The sequence below is a fragment of the Bombina bombina genome, chromosome 5 (assembly GCF_027579735.1).
Source record: "Bombina bombina isolate aBomBom1 chromosome 5, aBomBom1.pri, whole genome shotgun sequence".
Classification (NCBI taxonomy): Eukaryota; Metazoa; Chordata; class Amphibia; order Anura; family Bombinatoridae; genus Bombina; species Bombina bombina.
This window is the reverse complement of record NC_069503.1, coordinates 431,625,032-431,645,824: the sequence shown is the minus strand read 5'-3', so window position 1 is coordinate 431,645,824 and position 20,793 is coordinate 431,625,032. Positions and strand designations below refer to the sequence as shown.

Below are 20,793 nucleotides of genomic sequence, written 5' to 3'. Positions count from 1 at the left end.
GCAGGTAGGCTAACGTGCTAAATGAATGAGCTGCGTGCACATCACTCAGAAATGATCCATGTGCCGCTATAACAAGAATGTGTTTGTGTGTCTGTAGTTTTGTTACCAAATTCTCACAAAAAGGATCATCCTTGTATTCTGGTATCTCAAATTATATTCACATTTTTTTAGTTAATTTTATCCAGAGAATTTATTGACCAATGAAAAGCTGCAATGTACTGTGGGTAGCCACAGTATAGTGGCTAAATGTATTTTCCAAATCTTACCCGCTGTGTTGCATGATTCAGCATTTCCTGCCATGCAGAATCAAATTGGCGGTTGTCATCTTCCAGTAGCCTCTGCTCCGCTAGTGATATGGTCTCCTTTGCTGCACGCAACACCTCAGTGGCACGCTGGAAATCCTGGGTGGCCCTCTGCGCCTCTAGCTGAGCCTGCATGACAGATTGAACAACAGAAGCTTAAAATCAATAAAAGCACTTGAGCCCAGGAGACAAACAATGCTTCACTGTACCGAATCATTCAATAAACTTGGTTAACTTACAAGAGAGAGTTTGGATCCTGACAATGCACAAAACAATAAGAAACAGTAACTTAAAGGGACAGTAAAAACCTTGAGATTTTAATATAAAATGTTTAGATAATGAAACCATTTGGCAGTATGCATTCATTATTTAGTTTGCCTCCATTTCATGTAATTTAGCTCTGAAAAATTGTGGCATTTCTAATTCGCAGAAATAAAAAAGCACAATGCAGACTTAACCCCTTTAGTGACCAGACAATTTTTCAGTTTTTCTCGCCATTGAATGGACTTTCTAAAGATACCATTATTTTCATCATATCATATAATTTACCATATTTTTTTTTATAAAATATGATGAAAAAATGGAGAGAAAAAAAACACACTTTCTAACTTTGACCCCCAAAATCTGTTACACATCTACAACCACCAAAAAACTCATATGCTAAATAGATTCTAAATGTTGTCCTGAGCTTATAAATACCCAATGTTTACATGTTATTTGCTTTTTTTGCAAGTTATAGGGCAATAAGTACAAGTAGCACTTTGCTATTTCAAAACCATTTTTTTTGTTTCTGAAAATTAGCCATAGTTATATTGTAACACTGATATCTGTTAAGAATCCCTGAATAACCCTTCACAAGTACAGTATCTCACAAAAGTGAGTACACCCCTCACATTTTTGTAAATATTTTATTATATCTTTTCATGTGACAACACTGAAGAAATGACAGTTTGCTACAATGTAAAGTAGTGAGTGTACAGCTGTATAATAGTGTAAATTTGCTGTCCCCTCAAAATAACTCAACACACAACCATTAATGTCTAAACGGTTGGCAATAAAAGTGAGTACACCCCTAAGTTGAAATGTTCAAATTGGGCCCAAAGTGTCAATATTTTGTTTGGCCACCATGATTATTTTCCAGCACTGCCTTAACCCTCTTGGACATGGAATTCACCAGAGCTTCACAGGTTGCCACTGGAGTCCTCTTCTACTCCTCCATGACAACATCACAGAGCTGGTGAATGTTAGAGACCTTGCGCTCCCCCACCTTCCCGTTTGAGGATGCCCCACAGATGCTCAATAGGGTTTAGGTCTGAAGATATGCTTGGCCAGTCCATCACCTTTACCCTCAGCTTCTTTAGCAAGGCAGTGGTCATCTTGGAGGTGTGGTTGGGGTCGTTATCATGTTGGAATACCGCCCTGCGGTGAAGTCTCTGAAGGGAGGGGATCATGCTCTGCTTCAGTATGTCACAGCACATGTTGGCATTCATGGTTCCCTCAATGAACTGTAGCTCCCCACTGCCGGCAGCACTCATGCAAGCCCAGACCATGAGACTCCCACCACCATGCTTGACTGTAGGCAAGACACACTTGGTTTTTTACTCCTCACCTGGTTGCCGCCACACACGCTTGACACCATCTGAACCAAATAAGTTTTTGTTGGTCTCATCGGACCATAGGACATGGTTCCAGTAATCCATGTCCTTAGTCTGCTTGTCTTCAGCAAACCGTTTGTGGGCTTTCTTGTGCATCATCTTTAGAAGAGGCCTCCTTCTGGGATGACAGCCATGCAGACCAATTTGATGAAGTGTGCAGGGTATGGTCTGAGCACTGACAGGCTGACCCCCCACCCCTTCAACCTCGGCAGCAATGCTGGCAGCACTCATACGTCTATTTCCCAAAGACAACCTCTGGATATGACGCTGAGCACGTGCACTCAACTTCTTTGGTCAACCATGGCGAGGCCTGTTCTAAGTGGAACCTGTCATGTGAAATCTCTGTATGGTATTGCCCACCGTGCTGCAGCTCAGTTTTAGGGCCTTGGCAATCTTCTTATAGCTTAGGCCATCTTTATGTAGAGCAACAATTCTTTTTTTCAGATCCTCAGAGAGTTCTTTGCCATGAGGTGCCATGTTGAACTTCCAGTGACCAGTATGAAAAAGTGTGAGAGCGATAACACCAAATTTAACACACCTGCTCCCCATTCACACCTAAGACCTTGTAACACTAACGAGTCACATGACACTGAGGAGGGAAAATGGCTAATTGGGTCCAATTTGGACATTTCTACTTAGGGGTGTACTCACTTTTGTTGCCAACAGTTAAAACATTAATTAATGGCTGTGTGTTGAGTTATTTTGAGGGGACAGCTATACACTCACTACTTTACATTGTAGCAATGTGTTAATTCTTCAGTGTTGTCACATGAAAATATATAATAAAATATTTACAAAAATGTGAGGGGTGTACTCACTTTTGTGAGATACTGTATGTATATTTTTTGTAATTGACAACCAAAATTATTGATCTAGGTCCATTTTGGTATATTTCATGCCACCATTTCACCGCCAAATACAATCACAAACTTTAGGTTTCTCACTGAAATTATTTACAAACAGCTTGTGCAATTATGGCACAAATGGTTGTAAATGCTTCTCTCGGATCCCTTTTGTTCAGAAATAGCAGACATATATGGCTTTGGTGTTGCTTTTTGGCTAAATGACGCTGTGCACCACACTTGTATTATGCCCAGCAGTTAAGGGGTTAATTAGGTAGCATGTAGGGTTAATTTTAGCTTTAGTGTAGCGATCAGCATCCCACCTGACACATCCCACCCCCTGATCCCTCCCTGCCCCCCTCAAACAGCTCTCTTACCTCCCCCACCTCACAATGGTCTCCGCCAGAACTAAAATAAAAAGCTTTTTTTTTTTTTTTTTAAATATATATTGATTCAGCATTCTGCCCTACTGAAGAGACTGACATGGGCTGAGGCTAGTCCCTTTAGAAAGATCAGAGCAAACCTACTCTGCTTTTAAAATAAAAAAAAAAAATCTTGATTGTAGATCAGACACCAAAACTTCACCTCCTCCTTGCACCGCAGGCAAAGAGAATGACTGGAGGTTATGGGTAAGGGAAGTGACATATATAGCAGTTTTGCTGTAGTGCTCTTTGCCTCCTCCTGCTGGCGAGGAGTGATATTCCCACTAGTAATTGATGATTCCGTGGACTCACTTATGATATCTTAGGAAAGAAATACAGTATAATTAGGAGTATTTAATTATAGTAATAATTAGTGCTTTGAAATATTGATGTTTGTTATAGCCTGAACAGAACAATGTCATAGTAAGGAAAAATAATAAAGATATAAAAATCATGTTTTTGTTTCCTAAAGTTTTCATAACAGTGTGCTGTCAGCAAAAATATAACATTGGTAAAGGTCCAAAGTACATGGTAAAGTTTTATCTTCACTTCCAAGAATTTGGCTTTTGGTCGGAAAAGTCAGATCCTACATTTGACCTTTAAGGAAGGAAACACTTATGTATGGAATTTAAGGGAAAATAACATTCTTGCACAATGTAGAAAATAGAATTGTGGTGGAGCAATTTATATAGCTGTATATTTACAAAGAAACACAGGAAGTGAAGTCAGGGGATCAGATGACAAATTGAGTTTGTATTACTGATAAGATTATTTTCATAATAAAGAAAGAAACAAGATTATTTAGTTAAAGAACACTGTAAAATTGTTTTTACAATAATGTATTTTCAATGACTTACCAGCTGCCGAGTATAACCTGTATGAGAAATTGCATTTTCAGGTTTATTTGTGTATATGAATTAGCCGTTTTTGTGCTTTAAAACAGACTTGAGCTTGCAGGTAATATAATATCTCATTATGTTATCACTTTGTGTACACACAAGAGAACAAAGGAAAATGAATGTTTTATTACTTAAAGGGACATGAAACACAAATTTTTTCTTTCATGATTTAGAAAGATCATACAATTATAAACAAATTTCTAATTATCTTCTATTATCTAAATTTGCTCCATTCTCTTGATATTGTTTGCTAAGAAGCATATCTAGATATGCTTAGTAGCTGCTGATTGGTAGCTGCACATAGATGCCTCCTGTGATTGGTTCACTGTGTGCATTGCTATTTCTTCATTAAAGTATATCTAAAAAATGAAGCAAATTAGATAATAGAAGTAAATTGGAATGTTGTTTAAAATTGTATTCTCTACCTTAATCATGAAAGAAAATGTTTGGGTATAGTGTCCCTTTAACTATCCTGCACACCCCTGAACGTGTAATTTCTTCTGCTGGCTGAGTTTTCACAGGCTTATCAATAGCCTAGGCTCCAGTATAGAAACTTTCAGTATAGGTGGGGATACCACAGGCTAAACCAGCTATTTTAAATGCCAAAATAGGGTTAAACAATTAAAACAATTTAATACACTGCAGCAGGTAAAATCATTGGGAACAATTTAAAAGGTAGAACATTTTGGGGTAAACTGTCCCTTTAAGACTGAGTGTCCAAATATCCATCCACACAAATAACTTATTGCATATATACTGTACATACACATACATACATATATATATATATATATATATATATATATATATATACATACACACATATACACAGACATACATACACACACAGTATATAAAACATTCATTGTGAACATCTTTATCAGAACAATATTGTTATTTTATTTCAATTTTTTTTGTAAGTTTGTTATATGTTGAAACTTTTTTCTAAAAAATAAATTACAATTAAATAAACAAGCAAACAATAACCACAGTGGAATACTATTTCTATTTGTACAAAACAAACAACAGGACACTCATTTCGGGGTAAATAGAAGGTTTAAAAAGGAAAAAAAAAAATCAGAGTTAAGAATCATACACCTAGATTACGAGTTTTGCGGTAAGCTTAAAAAGCAGCGTTAGCCAGTCCTAACGCTGCTTTTTAACGCCCGCTGGTATTACGAGTCTTGAAGGTACAGGCTCACCGCTCACTTTTTTGGCCAGACTTGGAAATACCACAAATCCACTTACGTAAATTGCGTATCCTCTTTTTTCAATGGGACTTGCATAGCGCCGGTATTACGAGCCTGCCAAAAAGTGAGCGGTAGACCCTCTCCTGTCAAGACTGGTACAGCATTTTCAAGTCAGTAGTTAAGAGTTTTACACTACAACGCCGTAGCATAAAACTCTTAACTAAAGTGCTAAAAAGTACACTAACACCCATAAACTACCTATTAACACCTAAACTGAGGCCCTCCCGCATTGCAAACACACAAAATAAAAAGTTTAACCCCTAATCTGCCGAACCGGACATCGCCACCACTATAATAAATATATTAACCCCTAAACCGCCGCTCACTTCCGCCTCGCAAACATTAGTTAAATATTATTAACCCCTAATCTGCCGTCCCTAACATTGCTGACACCTACTTACATTTATTAACCCCTAATCTGCCGCCCCTAATGTTGCCGCCACTATACTAAAGTTATTAACCCCTAAATCTAAGTCTAACCCTAACCCCCCCTAACTAAGTTTTAGAAATCTAAATAAAAATTACTATCATTAACTAAATTATTCCTATTTAAAACTAAATACTTACCAATAAAATAAACCCTAAGCTAGCTACAATATAACTAATAGTTACATTGTAGCTAGCTTAGGGTTTATTTTTATTTTACAGGCAAGTTTGTATTTATTTTAGCTAGGTACTAAATAGTTATTAACTATTTAATAACTACCTAGCTAAAATAAATACAAATTGACCTGTAAAATAAAACACTAACACCTAACACTACACTATAATTAAATTCCCTAAATTAAATACAATTAAATAAAATTAGCTAAAGTACAAAAAACAAACACTAAATTACAGAAAATAATAAACAAATTAGAAGATTTTTAAACTAATTATATCTAATCCCACTAACAAAATAACCCCCCCCCAAATAAAAAAAAGCCCTACCCTACACTAAATTACAAATAGCCCTTAAAAGGGCCTTTTGCGGGGCATTGCCCCAAAGTAATCAGCTCTTTTACCTGTAAAAAAAATTACAAATCCCCCCAACATTAAAACCCACCACCCACACAACCAACACTACTCTAAAACCCACCCAATACCCCCTTAAAAAACCTAACACTAACCCCTTGAAGATCACCTTACCGGGAGAAGTCTTCATCCAACCGGGCCGAAGTCCTCAACAAGCCAGGAGAAGTCTTCATCCAAGCCGGGCGAAGTGGTCCTCCAAACGGGCAGAAGTCTTCATACATCCGGCGCGGAGCGGGTCCATCTTCAAGACATCCGACGCAGAGCATCCTCTTCATCCGACGGCTAACACTGAATGAAGGTTCCTTTAAATGATGTCATCCAAGATGGCGTCCCTTCAATTCCGATTGGCTGATAGAATTCTATCAGTCAATCTGAATTAAGGTAGAAAAAATACTATTGGCTGATGCAATCAGCCAATAGGATTGAAGTTCAATCCTACTGGCTGATCCAATCAGCCAATAGGATTGAGCTGGCATTCTATTGGCTGTTCCAATCAGCCAATAGAATGCCAGCTCAATCCTATTGGCTGATTGCATCAGCCAATAGGATATTTTCTACCTTAATTCCGATTGGCTGATAGAATTCTATCAGCCAATCGGAATTGAAGGGACGCCATCTTGGATGACATCATTTAAAGGAACCTTCATTCATTGTTAGCCGTCGGATGAAGAGGATGCTCTGCGTCGGATGTCTTTAAGATGGACCTGCTCCGCGCCGGATGGATGAAGATAGAAGATGCCGTCTGGTTGAAGACTTCTGCCCGTCTGGAGGACCACTTCGCCCGGCTTGGATGAAGACTTCTCCCGACTTCGTTGAGGACTTCAGCCCGGTTGGATGAAGACTTCTCCCGGTAAGGTGATCTTCAAAGGGTTAGTGTTAGGTTTTTTTAAGGGGGTATTGGGTGGGTTTTAGAGTAGGGTTGGTTGTGTGGGTGGTGGGCATTTGCAATTATACTTAGGTTTAGGGGTTAATAAATTTAGAATAGTGGCGGCAACATTGGGGGCGGCAGATTAGGGGTTAATAAATATACTGTAGGTGTCGGCGATGTTGGGGGCAGCAGATTAGGGGTTAATAAGTATAATGTAGGTGGCGGCGATGTCCGGAGCGGCAGATTAGGGGTTAATAGTTATAATGTAACTGTCAGTGATGTCGAGGACGGCGGATTAGGGGTTAATAAGTGTAAGATTAGGGGTGTTTAGACTTGGGGTTCATGTTAGGGTGTTAGGTGTAAACCTAAATTTTATTTCCCCATAGGAATCAATGGGCCTGCGTTAAGGAGTTTTATGCTGCTCTTTTGCAGGTGTTAGACTTTTTTTCAACCGGCTCTCCCCGTTGATTCCTATGGGGAAATCGTGCATGAGCATGCACAACCAGCTCACCGCTAACGTAAGCAGCGCTGGTATTGGAGTGAGATGTGGAGCAACATTTTGCTCAATGCTCACTTTTTGTCTGTTAACGCCGGGTTTGTAAACACCCGTAATACCAGCGCTGTATGAAAGTGAGCGGTGAGCATAAACTGCTCGTTAGCAACGCATAGTCTCTAACGCAAAACTCGTAATCTAGCTGTTAGATTCTTCCATAATTGGCTAGACAAAAGATTTAGGAAGATCATAACTGATAAAGGCCAAATACAAAACTACTCACAGGTGTATGCTTCTGGGTTTAATTATATGCACACAAACAATATTTACCCTGCTGAATTAATGTACACCACTAACATAAAATGGTAATGGTCATCGTCACAAAATGGTAATGGTCAGTTGAGCTATGTGCAAACTATTGTAATTAATACTTTAATTACTTTGTGCTTAAAGGAACATAAAAAAAACTCTCCTTGTACTAACATATCTATTTATTTCTTGACAAACCAGCACCATAATAATTTATTCGGTGGCCTGATTAACTCTCCAGAGAATTTTGCATAGGTTCTTGTCAATGTCATTTTTTTTATTTATTCAAAGCTATTCCATATACAAAATAAAGAACAGTTGGTCACAATATTTTTTAAAAAAAATATTTAATAGAGAGCATTTTCAATTGCAAAATTGATGTTCACATGGTTCACCCTTTTTTTTTATAGGAAGGGACACTAAACATTAAGTGCCAGATTAGAAGTAGAGCGCTATTTAACGCTCCAGCTCAATCGTTAACTGCGCTTGAAGTAAAAAACTTTTTTTTCTTCGGATTATGAGGTAAAAATAAACTGTTTTCACTTGTGTGCTAGCCCAATGAGCGCAAAAAGACGAACTAAGAATATTGCTTGCGCGTTCAAGTATTCCCCCATATAAGTCAATGGAGAAAAATAGTGGGAAAACACACACTACTCGCGAGCAAACCCGATAGCATATCCTCATGTGTGCTAACCCGACATGAAAATATGGATATTTTACATTCCAATGTTCTTCACATAACAGAATATGTTCTATTTAATCATAAATAAATATTTCTATATTTATCTGATGGTTTTCTGGTACATTATATATTTATACCTATATATACACACACATGATTATATATAGGTGTATATATATATATATATATATATATATATATATATATATATATATAGGAATATCTATTTAGAAATACTTATTCCAATGTTCTGCACATTAGTGATGTCGCAAACAGTTCTGCCGCGAATAGTTCGCAGCGAACATAGCATGTTCGCGTTCGCAGCGGACAGCGAACATATGCGATGTTCGATCCGCCCCCTATTCGTCATCATTGAGTAAACTTTGACCCTGTATCTCACAGTCACAAGACACATTCCAGCCAATCAGCAGCAGACACTCCCTCCCAGACCCTCCCACCTCCTGGACAGCATCCATTTTAGATTCATTTGGAGCCTGCATTCTTAGTGAGAGGAGGCACAGTGTAGCTGCTGCTGATTTAATAGGGAAATCGATAGCTAGGCTAGTGTATTCAGTGTCCACTACATTCCTGAAGGACTCATCTGATCTCTGCTGTAAGGACAGCACCCCAAAAAGCCCTTCTTTAGGGCTAGAACATCAGTCTGCTTTTTTTTTTTTTTCCCTGTGTAATCTAATTGCAGCCTGCCTGCCAGCTCAGGCTCACAGCGTATACTGTGACCACTTGCCCAGTGCCACCACTCATATCTGGTGTAACAGTAGTGTACATTTAAAAAAAAAAAAAAAAAACTTTTTATAATTTGAAATAATAGCAGTCATTTTCCTTCACACGTGTGCATTTGAGGTCCTGCCAGGGCACAGTGTGACATCAGTGCAAGTTATATCTGCTAAAAAAGTAGTGTACATTTAAAAAAAAACAAAAAAAACTTTTTTTACTGTGAAATAATAGCAGTCAGTTTCCTTCACACGTGTGCGTTCCAGGTCCTGCCAGGGCACAGTGTCACACCAGTGCAAGTCATATCTGCTAAAACAGTAGTGTACATACATTTAAAAAAAACAACCCTTTTTTATTGTGAAATAATAGCAGTCAGTTTCCCTTAAAAGTGTGCGTTCCAGGTCCTGCCAGGGCACAGTGTCACACCAGTGCAAGTCATATCTGCTAAAACAGTAGTGTACATACATTTAAAAAAACAAAACCTTTTTTATTGTGAAATAATAGCAGTCAGTTTCCCTCACACGTGTGCGCTCCAGGTCCTGCCAGGGCACAGTGTCACACCAGTGCAAGTCATATCTACTAAAACAGTAGTGTACATACATTTTAAAAAAACAAAACCCTTTTTTACTGTGAAATAATAGCAGTCAGTTTCCCTCACACGTGTGCGTTCCAGGTCCTGCCAGGGCACAGTGTCACACCAGTGCAAGTCATATCTGCTAAAACAGTAGTGTACATTTAAAAAAAAAAAAAAAAAACCTTACACTACCTGAACGATACAACATCATACCTGATGTTTTAAAGCACGTTATTCCAAGCAATTTAGGAATGTTAGGTGATTTAGGCCCTTTATGGATTAAAACCAGACTCTGCATCAACTATGTAATTTTCCATGGGAGTTTGCCATGGATCCCCCTCCGGCATACCACAGTCCAGGTGTTAGTCCCCTTGAAACAACTTTTCCATCACTTTTGTGGCCAGAAAGAGTCCCTGTGGGTTTTAAAATTTGCCTGCCTATTGAAGTCTATGGCGGTTCACCCGGTTCGCAAACTTTTGCGGAAGTTCGCATTCGCCATTCGCGAACGCAAAATTTTAGGTTCGCTACATCACTACTGCACATAGCAAAATATGTTCTGTCAAATATTTACAGTAAATACAGTTAAAACCTTTAATAAAAATAAATATTGCATAAATAAGCTTTTACATGTTTTCATCTCCAGTAATATGTATTTCTATATCTGTAAATACATATATACACATATAAATACACACATTTTATATATATATATATATATATATATATATATATATATATATATATATATATATATATATATATATATATATATATATATACACCCTGTTCCAAATTATTATGCAAATTCTATTTCAGTGTCACAAAGATTACATTTTCTTTTTCAGTTTAACTCATGGATGGCATTGTGTCTCAGGGCTCTTTTGATCACTGAAAACAATCTCGGACAACTGTGATAATTAGATTGCCAGGTGAGCCCAATTAAAGGAAAAACTACTAAAAGAGGGTGTTCCACATTATTAAGCAGAGCACCATTTTCAAGCAATATGGGGAAGAAAAAGGATCTCTCTGCTGCCGAAAAGAGTGAAATAGTTCAATGCATTGGACGAGGTATGAAAACATTAGACATTTCACGAAAACTTAAAGGGCCACTGTAAGTAAATATTTTCTATGCCTGTTACTAACTACCCCAAATAAGCTTTTTATCAATAGCAGTTCATTAACATATCTCTACCGTATATCAGAAATCTTGTCTGCAAATTTAATTGTTTCCCAAACCCACTCCGTGGGTATCCTTTGCTCTGTACCAATCCGTTTACAATACCTAGGTTTCAAAATGGCGCTTTAAACACAAAGTTATTGGTTTAAATATTTTGAACATGCAGTGCTGAAAATAGTGGGCAGGATAACGTGACATCATCGGCGAATAAAAGATATAACTTTTAGAACGTTATGAAACTTCAATTTGGAGAAAATATAGGTCAGTAGGTTTTAATTAATGTTTATGAACTTTAATATGTTAGTTGTTTAGCTTAAAAATTATAACAGAAAGTAATCCTTTAAGCGTGATCATCGCACTATTAAGAGATTTGTGGCTGATTCAGAGCACAGACGGGTTCATGCAGATAAAGGCACATTGAGGAAGATTTCTGCCAGATCCATGCATCGGATCAAGAGAGCAGCTGCTAAAATACCATTACATAGCAGCAAACAAATATTTGAAGCTGATGGTGCCTCTGGAGTCCCACGGACATCAAGGTGTAGAGTCTTCCAGAGTCTTGCAACTGTGCATAAACCTTCCATTCATCCACCACTAACCAATACTCACAAGCAGAAACGGCTGCATTGGGCAGAAAAAACATAGTTTATGCTTACCTGATAAATTTATTTCTCTTGTGATGTATCAAGTCCATGGATTCATCCTTACTTGTGGGTTATTCTCCTCCCCTACAGGAAGTGGCAAAGAGAGCACCCACAGCAGAGCTACCTATATAGCTCCCCCCTTAGCTCCACCCCCAGTCATTCGACCGAAGGATAGGAAGAAAAAGGAGAAACCATAGGGTGCAGTGGTAACTGAAAGTTTTAAAATAAAAATATATATGCCTGTCTTAAAAAACAGGGCGAGCTGTGGACTCGATACATCACAAGAGAAATAAATTTATTAGGTAAAGTCGAGTCCACGGATTCATCCTTACTTGTGGGATACCAATACCAAAGCTTTAGGACACGGATGAAGGGAGGGATAAGACAGGGACCTTAAACGGAAGGCACCACTGCTTGTAGAACCTTTCTCCCAAAAATAGCCTCCGAAGAAGCAAAAGTATCGAATTTGGAAAATTTGGAAAAAGTATGAAGCGAAGACCAAGTCGCAGCCTTACAAATCTGTTCAACAGAAGCCTCATTTTTAAAAGCCCATGTGGAAGCCACAGCTCTAGTAGAATGAGCAGTACTCCTTTCAGGAGGCTGCCGTCCAGCAGTCTCATAGGCCAAATGGATGATGCTTTTCAGCCAAAAGAAAAGAGAGGTAGCCGTAGCCCTTTGACCTCTCTGTTTACCAGAATAAACAACAAACAAAGAAGATGTTTGACGGAAATCTTTAGTTGCTTGTAAGTAGAATTTTAAAGCACGAACCACATCAAGATTGTGTAACAGACGTTCCGTCTGAGATGAAGGATTAGGACACAAAGAAGGAACCACAATCTCTTGATTGATATTCTTATTAGAAACAACCTTAGGAAGAAACCCAGGTCTGGTACGTAAAACCACCTTATCTGCATGGAAAACAAGGTAAGGGGAATCACATTGTAAAGCAGATAGCTCAGAAACTCTTTGAGCCGAAGAGATAGCTACTAGAAACAAAACTTTCCAAGATAGAAGTTTAGTATCTAGGGAATGCATAGGTTCAAACGGAACCCCTTGAAGAACTTTAAGAACTAGTTTAGGCTCCATGGCGGAGCAACAGGTTTAAATACAGGCTTGAGTCTGACCAAAGCCTGACTAAATGCTTTAACGTCTGGGACATCTGCCAGACGTTTGTGAAGTAGAATAGACAAAGCAGATATTTGTCCTTTTAGGGAACTAGCAGATAATCCCTTCTCCAAACCTTCTTGGAGAAAAGACAATATTCTAGGAATCCTAATCTTACTCCTTTGTAACCTTTGGATTCACACCAATAAAGATATTTGCGCCAAATCTTATGATAAATCTTCCTGGTGACAGGTTTTCTAGCCTGAATCAGGGTATCAATGACCAATTCAGAGAAAGCACGCTTTGATAAAATCATGCGTTCAATCTCCAAGCAGTCAGACACAGAGAAATTAGATTTGGATGCATGAACGGGCCTTGGATTAGAAGGTCCCGCCTCATTGGCAGAGTCCACGGTGGAACCGAGGACATATCCACTAGGTCTGCATACCAAGTCCTGTGTGGCCACGCAGGTGCTATCAGAATTACCGAAGCTCTCTCCTGCTTGATTCTGGCAACCAGACGTGGGAGGAGAAGAAACGGTGGAAATACATAGGCCAGATTGAAGGACCAAGGCACTGCTAAAGCATTTATCAGTACCGCCTTGGGATCCCAGGACCTGGACCCGTAATGAGGAAGTTTGGCATTCTGACGAGACGCCATCAGATCCAATTCTGGTGTGCCCCATAGCTGAATCAGCTGGGCGAATACCTCCGGATGGAGTTCCCACTCCCCCGGATGAAAAGTCTGACAACTTAGAAAATCCGCCTCCCAGTTCTCTACTCCTGGGATGTGGATTGCTGAGAGATGGCAAGAGTGATCTTCTGCCCACCGGATTATTTTGGTTACCTCCATCATCGCTAGAGAACTCCTTGATCCTCCCTGATGATTGATATAAGCTACAGTCGTGATGTGTTCCGACTGAAACCTGATGAATTTGGCCGCAGCAAGTTGAGGCCACGCCTGTAGTGCATTGAATATCGCTCTCAGTTCTAGAATGTTTATCGGGAGGAGAGCTTCCTCCCGAAACCATAAGCCCTGTGCTATCAGGGAGTTCCAGACAGCACCCCAGCCTAGCAGGCTGGCATCTGTCATTACAATGAGCCACTCTGGCCTGCGGAAACACATTCCCTGAGACAGGTGGTCCTGAGACAACCACCAGAGAAGAGAGTCTCTGGTCCCCTGGTCCAGATGCAGTTGAGGAGATAAATCTGCATAATCCCCATTCCACTGTTTGAGCATGCATAGTTGCAGAGGTCTGAGGTGTAGGCAGGCAAAAGGAACTATGTCCATTGCTGCTACCATTAGTCCGATTACCTCCATACACTGAGCCACTGATGGCCGAGGAATGGAATGAAGAGCTCGGCAAGTGGTTAAGAGTTTTAATTTTCTGACCTCCGTCAGAAATATTTTCATTTCTACCGAGTCTATCAGAGTCCCTGGGAAGGAAACTCTTGTAAGAGGGAAGAGAGAACTCTTTTTTATGTTCACCTTCCACCCATGAGCTCTCAGAGAAGCCAACACGATGTCCGTGTGAGACTTGGCTAGCTGGAAAGTCGACGCCTGAATTAAGATGTCGTCTAGATAAGGAGCCACTGCTATGCCCCGTGGTCGCAGAACCGCCAGAAGGGACCCTAGCACTTTTGTGAAAATTCTGGGAGCCGTGGCCAACCCGAAGGGAAGGGCCACACACTGGTAATGCCTGTTTAGAAAGGCGAATCTGAGAAATTGATGATGATCTCTGTGAATAGGGATGTGTAGATACGCATCGTTTAAGTCCACGGTAGTCATATATTGACCCTCCTGGATCAGAGGTAGAATAGTCTGAATAGTCTCCATCTTGAATGATGGAACCTTGAGGAACTAGTTTAGAATTTTGAGATCCAAGATTGGTCTGAAAGTTCCCTCTTTCTTGGGAACCACAAACAGGTTTGAATAAAACCCTTGCCCCTGTTTCTCCTTTGGGACTGGGTGAATCACCACCATGGTATGTAGGTCTTCTACCCTGGGACACAATTTCTAAAGCCCAGAGATCCTGGACATCTCTTGCCCAAGCCTGAGTGAAGAGAGAGAGTCTGCCCCCTATTAGATCCGGTCCCGGATCGGGGGCTACCCCTTCATGCTGTCTTAGAGGCAGCTGCAGGCTTCTTGGCCTGTTTACCCTTGTTCCAAGCCTGGTTAGGTCTCCAGACTGACTTGGATTGGGCAAAATTCCCCTCTTGCTTTGTAGCAGAGGAAGCTGAAGCGGGACCACTCTTAAAGTTCCGAAAGGAACGAAAATTATTTTGTTTGGCCCTCATCTTATTTGATCTATCCTGAGGGAGGGCATGACCTTTCCCTCCAATGATGTCTGAAATAATCTCCTTTAGTTCAGGCCCGAATAGGGTCTTACCTTTCAAAGGAATGTTCAAAAGTTTAGATTTAGATGACACATCAGCAGACCAGGACTTAAGCCATAACGCCCTGCGTGCTAAAATGGCAAAACCTGAATTCTTTGCCGCTAATTTAGCCAGTTGAAAAGCGGCATCTGTAATAAAAGAATTAGCCAACTTAAGTGCCTTAATTCTGTCCATAATTTCCTCTAATGGAGTCTCCATTTGAAGAGCCTCTTCTAGAGCCTCAAACCAGAAAGCAGCTGTAGTCGTTACAGGAACAATGCACGCAATAGGTTGGAGAGAAAAACCTTGATGAACAAAAATTTTCTTCAGGAGACCCTCTAATTTTTTATCCATAGGATCTTTGAAAGCACAACTGTCCTCGATAGGTATAGTTGTACGCTTAGACAGAGTAGAAATAGCTCCCTCCACCTTAGGAACTGTCTGCCATGAGTCCCTTATGGTATTAGATATGGGAAACATTTTCTTAAAAACAGGAGGGGGAGTGAACAGAATACCTGGTCTATCCCACTCCTTAGCAATAATATTCACAATCCTCTTAGGGACTGGAAAAACATCAGTGTAAACAGGAAACTCTAAGTATCTATCCGTTTTACACAATTTCTCTGGGACCACTAAAGGGTCACAATCATCTAGAGTTGCTAATACCTCCCTAAGCAATAAGCGGAGGTGTTCAAGCTTAAACTTAAAGGCCGTCATATCAGAATCTGTCTGAGGAAGCGTCTTTCCTGAATCAGAAATTTCTCCCTCAGATAACAAATCCCTCGCCCCTTCAGAGCATTGTGAGGGCATATCAGATATGGCTACTAAAGCGTGAGACGGCTCAGCATTTTTCCTTAACCCAGAGCTGTCCCGCTTTCCTCGTAAACCAGACAGTTTGGATAAAACCTCAGTGAGTGTTGTATTCATAACTGTGGCCATGTCTTGTAAAGTAAATGAATGTGACGCACTAGAGGTACTTGGCGTCACTTGTGCGGGCATGACTGGTTGTGACACTTGGGGAGAGCTAGATGGCGAACCCTCATTTACTTCTGACTGAGAATCATCTATTGCTCTATTTTTAAGTGCTAATATATGTTCTTTATAATTTATAGACATATCAGTACAATTGGGACACAGTGGGGTTCCACAATGGCTTCCAAACATATTGAACAAGGATTTTCCTTGGTGTCAGACATGTTAAACAGGCTAGTAATGTAACAAGCAAGTTTGGAAAACACTGTAATCAAAGTAAATAACACTTAGAAATAAACCGGTTCTGTGCCTTTAAGAGAAACAAAGCTGCACAAGTTCTGCAAAACAGTGTAAAAAAGCAGTAAACTTAATGAAATTTTTACAGTTGAATCTTACAGCCTTAGTAACTTTGCACAACTATGCAAATAAACAATTAACCCCTTAATGGCAAAACCGGATTGAAAAAACTTCAAAACCGGTAAAAAAGACTTTCAGCACCTTGCCACGGCTCTGCTGTGGTGCCTACCTGCCCTTCAGAACGATTTGTGGGGAAAAAACTTCTTTTACAGCCCTCAAACACAGCAGGAACCTCTGGAGAAGCCACAATAACCCCTTTAGTCCCTTCAAAAAAACGTTATAATTGCATCATTTACTGAACAAACAAAAAAGTTTTTTTTCCTAACAGTGTCACCAGTAACAAATGAGCCCTTCAAGCAAGCCGAAATTCCTATCCAAGTGTCTGAATACAGCTTACCCTTCCCCATGGGGATATTGCCAGCCTTTTCTAGAATAAACACAGTCTGTCTAGAAAAACATAGACTGAACATACCTCATATGCAGCTTAGCATGCAAACCATTCCCCCAACTGAAGTTTTCCTGTACTCTTCAGCCCTTGTGAGAACAGCAGTGGATCTTAGTTACAAAGTGCTAAGATCATAATCCTCCTTGCAGAAATCTTCATCTCTTTTCTGCCAAAGAGTAAATAGTACACACCAGCACCATTTAAAATAACAAACTTTTGCTTGAGAAATAAAAAAACTAACATTTTTGTCACCACACTTGCTCTGCACTTCCTAGTTACTTAGAGTAGGCAAAGAGAATGACTGGGGGGTGGAGCTAAGGGGGGGAGCTATATAGGTAGCTCTGCTGTGGGTGCTCTCTTTGCCACTTCCTGTAGGGGAGGAGAAAATCCCACAAGTAAGGATGAATCCGTGGACTCGATACATCTTACAAGAGAAAAATATTTGTTTTAAAAACGTTAACACTTTATTCATGTTATTTTATAGCAACGTAACAGAAATGTATTGTAATTGCAAAGTGTTACTGTTCCTTTATTGTGTTCAGTTCTAAGACAAGGATGATTCACTTTGGCACTCCAGAGGTTTTGGAACTACATTTCCCATGATGCCAAATTAAAGTGGAGTGCAATTTTTGTCTTGAAAATGATCTGGACGTCCAATCTACACTGTTATTATTCAGACTGATTTTTTTGTTTTTACACCCTAAGCACTATTATCAAATTTACCTCCCTCTCTTGGTATATCCTTTGGTAAACCTTAGCTCCTTTCCATGAGAGCACATGAGATTGGCTCAGGAACACGTATTTATTTTTTGAGCACTATATGGAAGCAATATTTGCAATAATGTTTGTTTCAAATACTGTTAAATGGGTAGAAAGGAAACAACTAAAATGTGCATGGGGTGTGAAGCATTTATTAAATATAATTCCATTAACAAAAATTAGTCTAGTAAAGTTCTGTTTTTACTGGCATACACACATATGCCATGAGGGCCCATACACCAGAATTCAAACACCGTGCCTGTTCTGAGAGCTGAGAAAGTGTAATGTTTGAATACTGGAGCACAGGTCTTCACAGCATATGTGCGTATGCCACTGAAAAATAGTAATAGCCAATACATAATCCCTATGTAATTTAGTGTTTTCAGAAGACGTCTGACACAAAACAATTAGACACAAGTGATCACATCTAATGCAGAATCTTCACAGAACAGACTTGCAGATGATTCAGAGTAGGAAGCAAATTAGATGACAAACAAGCTAAAAATACAGTTCACAGGGAAAGCAGCTGAACCTTTTCTCTCTTTCTGATTCACGTTAACATGCTTGAAATCCTGTTGAAAACACCTTGGGTGTGAAATGAGATTAGAAAATTTCTAGTCATCATAAAATCTCACAATTATCCAGCAGCCGTCCTTTAAATAACAAATCATGCATGAGAGAGAGAAGGGAGAAGAGTAATTCTGTATTTAACTATTGGGTCCCCATGATGAATTGTCTTTATATAGAACCATGGGGAAAGTCTGCCATAAGAGGATTCCCAAAACTGGTCACATCCAGAAGACTCCAACCCCTTTGGTATCATTCCTACAATATTGGGCCATGATTTTGTCTGCACTGAGATTTGGCCTCCTGTAACATCAAACTTTTGTATATTGCCAATCATACATCTTGTTTTATTTATTATCTCAGTGACATTGACAAAGTAAATTATTACAGTCATGAGGTAAATATTAATTTCAGTCCAATCATCCATCTTGATGACAAATGAGTGTCAACACTGTTAAAGGGACAGTCTACACTTTAGTCATCTTAAAGTCTTACTTTACATTAAGCTGCAAATAGCCTCCTGCACCCTTTCTATATCATGCAGCAGTAACAGTAAAAAAGTTATTTTAAAATGAATATTGTTTCTGGTCACTTTTTTATGTATCCTTAACTTGTAGCATTTGTGATTTTGCCTGTGGCTGCTTAAAGGGTCAATAAGATATTTTTTTTTCATTGTTGCAACTAAAAGAGGGTATTTTAAGATGTATCTTTTGTTGCAAAATCATAAAATCTAATATTCCTAATTCAGAAACTGTAACTGGGATGCGGGGGGGGGGGGAGAGAAGGTGTAGTAAGGGTGAGGGTGGACTAAAGGGCTTTTTTCACAACTAGAGGGTGTTCGTTCATGTGTGCCATATAGATAACATTGTGCTCACGCCTGTGGAGTTACCTCAGAGTCAGCATTGATTGGCTAAAATGCAAGTCTGTCAAAAGAACTGAAATAAGGGGGCAGTCTGCAGAGGTTTAGTTACAAGGTAATCACAGAGGTAAAAAGTACATTAATATAACAGTGTTGGTTATGCAAAACTGGGAAATGGTAAATAAAGGGATTATCTATTTTTTATTTTAAACAATACCTTTTTTGGTGTTTACCGTCCCTTTAACTAAACAAATTATTAAACAAATTTGAAAAAGTATTTGTTTATATTGTTTCCCCTATTAAATAGAAAAACTAAATACCTGTAAAACTAACAAATACATTTTGTATTATTTCATTAAATTAGTTGATTTAATAAATTAATTTCAGACAAAATTAGTTTATAGTTGATCATTTTACAAATGAATACCAAACAAAAAAAATGTTTGCACAGCTTAAATTTAGTGCTGAAGTATCATAGAAATTGAGAATGTTACAAAGCTGAAAATGATATACATCTATAGGTCACATGGTCAGGATGTGGCAAACTGAAATGAAACAGGGTTACAATTATCAGTAGAAATATATCAATGATTTAAAGTGAATGTAAAGTCACTCGCTCCCGTTAACACCGCTTTAATCGTTATCTAAAAATATATGTACTTTAATTCATCATTATTTTAACAAATTGTTTTTTGGCTTGTATTTTACCTTTCTATCCCTTCGCTCAAAATACTATTCCTCCGCCCGCCATCTTGGCTTTTTGATTGACATATTATGCTAAATATTGTCCACCAATCATTGAATCCCCCTGGGGGACCAAACCCTTTTTCAATACGTCACTCATTCCGAATGCGCATGCGTTAGACCGCTATTCTTCCATTCAACTCGGACACGCGTTCACGAATTGCGCATGCGCTGTAGAATTTTTTTCTGCGTTTGCCAATTATTCAACAATCGTCCTACAGTCAGGTAAGTAGCGATCGTATCGGGTCTGATTTTAAAACGTCTATAATGACTTTGTAAACCTAATTGAAAACTGGTAATATAATTGAGGGGCATATATAACAGAAATTATTATTGGTAATATTTATATATAAATTATTCTATAAACGCTCTAATTTTATTTTTAGGTGGCAATAATTTGATATTACAATAATTTAAATATTGCAGAGATATGGTCTATTACTTAGAAGTAAATGTCATTGGTGAAAGTATAAGGATGTTATACATTGTGCACTTCGTTTTAATCTTTTTTTTGTGAGATGAATATATTATATATATAGTAATTAAAGTGTGAGTAACATAATAAATGTTGCCAACATTTCTTATAATATTTACAAGTAAATATTGTAGTTTAAAAACTACGGAGGTACGATGTAAGCTGCTGCAATCGATGCCACAATAGTATTCAATGAATGTATTCATTCATTGAATACTATGTAGCTATTCAACGGAATCGCAGTGGAACGCATGCGCTGTTGTTGTAATAGAC

The 20,793-nt window shown here is 38.9% G+C and overlaps 1 protein-coding gene across 1 annotated transcript in view; it reads right to left on the bottom strand.

Moving 5' to 3' along the window:
* The window catches only part of SH3BP5 (SH3 domain binding protein 5), a 257,965-nt gene that overhangs the window by 34,645 nt on the left and 202,527 nt on the right, over positions 1-20,793 (bottom strand). Inside the window, exon 4 of the mRNA XM_053714281.1 lies at positions 267-431. Within this exon, the coding sequence (XP_053570256.1) occupies positions 267-431 (165 nt within the window). The remainder of the gene's footprint in view (positions 1-266; positions 432-20,793) is intronic.